This window comes from Lipotes vexillifer, unplaced genomic scaffold (assembly GCF_000442215.2).
Source record: "Lipotes vexillifer unplaced genomic scaffold, Lipotes_vexillifer_v1.1 scaffold1002, whole genome shotgun sequence".
NCBI classification, from domain to species: Eukaryota; Metazoa; Chordata; class Mammalia; order Artiodactyla; family Lipotidae; genus Lipotes; species Lipotes vexillifer.
The window spans coordinates 239,432-242,958 of record NW_006796766.1 but is presented as its reverse complement, the minus strand read 5'-3'; the positions used below and the strand labels follow the sequence as shown (position 1 = coordinate 242,958).

The window sequence follows — 3,527 nt, the reverse complement described above, 5'->3', positions numbered from 1 at the left end:
GTAGGGAAACAGCAGGAGCAGGGGCACGCCGGAAACTAGATCTTCTGGGGCAAAAGCCAGGGAGGACCGAGGCTGTTCTGCGTCTGTGTGTTTGCAAGAAGGAAAAAGGAAGCGATGAGCCAACTGGACTAATGTGAACAAACATCAATTAGCGTCTGCAGGCTCCGACACAATAAAAATGGCTCCCTTGCATCATCTCAACTGGGGCCAGATTTGTGTGTCTGTGTCTGCAAATCTCTGCTAACATAACATAGATAAAAATCAAAGTCTTTCCCTCCTTCCTTGGTGAACTCCTGTTTGTATCAGGGATTCAGGGGATCTTTTTAAACAAACAAGTCAGAACGTAATGGGTCACCCCATGAGAAACTGAGCCTAACTTATCTGAAGCTCATGTTGAGCTCAAGACTTCTATGGCCTCTCATCTTGCCACTGAGGTGACCTTGAGACTCTCCTAAACCTTTCTTTCCAGGGAAGCGTGAGATTTGCTACCTGTGTGGTCAGAGCCACACAGCTCAGCTCGTGGAAAGGGCAGGCAGGTGAAGATTGTTTGTGTTCTTCACAAGCCTGCTTTCAATCTTTCTAGCTGCTTCATCTTTCCCTGGGGGCGAGAAGAGAGCAGGGTGGAGATGGGGGAGCAGAGAAGCATTTGGATTCCTTTGTTTATACACTGGTGGTGTAATTTTTTTCCCTAGTTACTGGGGCAATATATGAATTCAACACAAAAACTGGAGCCAGAAAGTGGAAAGATCCCTTAACCCAAATGCCAAAATGGAAGGAGTCCAGCCCTCAGGGAGCTGCTCCAAGAAGACCTGTCACTGGGGAAGGGACCGGGCCACTAAGGAGCACCCGCAACGAAGGAGATGGGCTGAGAGACAAAGCACAGGCCAAGAATATAGTCCCATGGTCCAGGAACCAGGACAGCAAGCCAAGCACCCCAAAGAACAGAAACTCAGCCCTTACGGGTGGGGGATCCCCCAAACCGCACCCAGAAAAGTGAACGGTGTCTGGCTGCCTGGCCCACAGCACAGCACAGGGAGGGAGCTTGACTGTCTGGGACGCTGCCTTACCCTACATTCCTCGAGGGCAGGGTGGGGGTGGAGGGCTGAAAATGTGGAGGATCCAGGGTCCCAGGTGGAATGTTTGACAGACTTTAAAATGAAGGGGTTTGATCTCAGAGTTGCCTTTTTCTGAGACAGCCCAGGAGAGATTTTGCCCTGGCCTCAGTACCTCTGATCAGCTGGACTGCTAACTGGTGGGTGTGGACTTGTGTTTCTTCTTCACATTGACCTCCAGGAAGCTCTGTTCCGTTCGCCCCCAGGAAGTGCACGAGACCTCCTGCCTAAATTCTGAGGACTACCCTCCCACCTGGTTTCACCTTATTTTCCTGCCTTTATTTTAGCGTCACCCAGATTTCTTCACTTACAGTTCAACACCGTATACCATTGTAAGTCACATCTAATCTTTTTCAAAAGAGGCAGAGCAGTGGGGAAAAAAGGATGAATAATGAGTTGTTCACCTGGGAAGAAGAAAACACACTAAATACCTTTAATTCTTTTTCATTAAGGTAAAACTGATAATGCAATAAAGCGCACAGATCAAAGGCATTCAGCTCAGTACTATGTAGACTCTTCCCTGATGCAACAAATATTCAGGTCTTTATTGTCACGGATTACTTTTGCCTTTTTGAAATTTCCTATAAATGGAAAAAGAGCTCCCCATTTCTTTTGTATCTGGCTCCTTTGGCTGAGCACCATGTCTGTGAGATTCACCCAGCTGTACTGTGAACCAGTCATGCAGGGCTCGTCACTGTGTCTCTTATCCCACTGAGGGAATCTACCACATGTCATTTATCCATTCCACACTTGGGTAGCTGCTCCAAGTTTTTTACTATTATAAGGTATAGCACTGTGTACTTCCTTGTACATGTCTTTCCATAGCATAAACACGTGTTTCTTCTGAGCCTACTCCTAGGAGTGGGACTGCAAGAGCCATTGCTGGAATCTGCTGAGAATTTTGAAGTTGGTGGCTCCAACTTATGCTTTCAACGATGGAGAGTTCTGACTGCTTTACTCCCTTGTCAACACTTGGTGTTGTCAGTCCTTTTCATTTTAGCCATCCTGGTGAAAATTCCTCTTGAACTAAAGTCACTGTTTTTCTCAAAGCTAAAACAACACCAGCCCTACAACCTACCTGCCCGCTCCTTCCCTATCTTCTGTGATTGGTGGAGGGGGGAACCACAGGACTCAGAGCAGAGACACAGTGGGAAGCTCTAGCCATTCATACAGCTGGGACTTTCACCTGTGGCCACAAGCAGAGACCTGAAAATAAATCTCTCTGCAATGCAACAGGAAATGGAAATTTTCAGTGCGTGCCTGGTGAAGGCCAAGCAATCCTCACCTTTGCTCCATGTCCTGCTCCCCAGCTGCTGGGCCCCTAGTCCAGTAACCAGAAGAAAAGATCAGATGAGAGTCTACTGGAGCAGCACCCCGTTTCCCAGTTGGAGAGCCAGATGAGAACTCTCCAGGCCCAGGATGGCCTGTAGAGGGCAGGCAGGATCCATCCTGCAAATGCAGAACTTCGGAGGGAGGAGGGGCCCGTTTTATTGTGTGCCCCTGCGTCCGTGTGACTTCTCAAGAAAAAGGAACAGTTTTAAAATGCCCTGTCCTGGCCTAGAGCAAGCGCGATTTATTAATAAGGCTTGATTGCCAGGGAACTCCCTTGAATAGGTTTAAATTTTGCAAAGAAGGCAGAGCTGCTCATTTGTGGAGGTTAAAGTGGGTGAAGTGGCTGACTACCCATTTAAGACTCTGCAAGTCTGTGGAGCCCCGGGTAAAAGACCTTCCTCAGAAGCTCTCAGCCTCAATGCAAGTAAAATGAGGCTCCAAGAAGGCTGAAGGGGATGCCTGATAACTGTTTATGAGCCCATTAAGGATGATTAAAAGGAGGGCGGTGAACAGCTGTTATCCCTTCTCTGGTGATGACAGGGCAGGAGGGGATCATGCTTCTCGGCCAGAAAAACAGATTTAAGTTAGGCACAGGGAGGGACTTCCCGAAGGCTGGGGTCTGTTTGAAGAGTCAGTTCTTTCCCTGGTGATGGGCAGGAAGAGCTGATTATCTTCCAAACCCCAAGATGTGAACCTCGAGGAACCCAAGACATGGGTCAGGAGTGGTACCAGGAAGCTTCGAAACCTCCTTTTCTTTTTGCATATTTGACTATTTGATCAGGGGAAATCAGAAATCTCAGGTCCAGGGCTGAGGCCATTTGGTTTCTAACATTTACCAGGTTTCAAAAATAAATTATCTGAATAAAATCAAGCCAGGGACCATTGGGGACCTTGTAAAAGTTTTCTCACATTTCTCTCCCAAGGCCTTAATCATGTATGAATTTATTGTAGCTAATGTTGACTTGCCTGATCCTGAGTCATTAAAAATTAAAGCAAAGATGTTCAGGGATCAGGCCACGGAGCGGTCCACTGTTGAAGCCCATGGTGGATTCTTAAGTTTGAGCTTTCCCTGTGCTCAGCAGG

At 47.6% G+C, this 3,527-nt stretch overlaps 1 protein-coding gene across 1 annotated transcript in view; it reads left to right on the top strand.

Moving 5' to 3' along the window:
* Positions 1-997, top strand: part of CDHR3 (cadherin related family member 3) — a 73,428-nt gene extending 72,431 nt beyond the window's left edge. Inside the window, exon 18 of the mRNA XM_007468984.1 lies at positions 693-997. Within this exon, the coding sequence (XP_007469046.1) occupies positions 693-997 (305 nt within the window). The remainder of the gene's footprint in view (positions 1-692) is intronic.
* Positions 998-3,527: the final 2,530 nt, after the last annotated feature.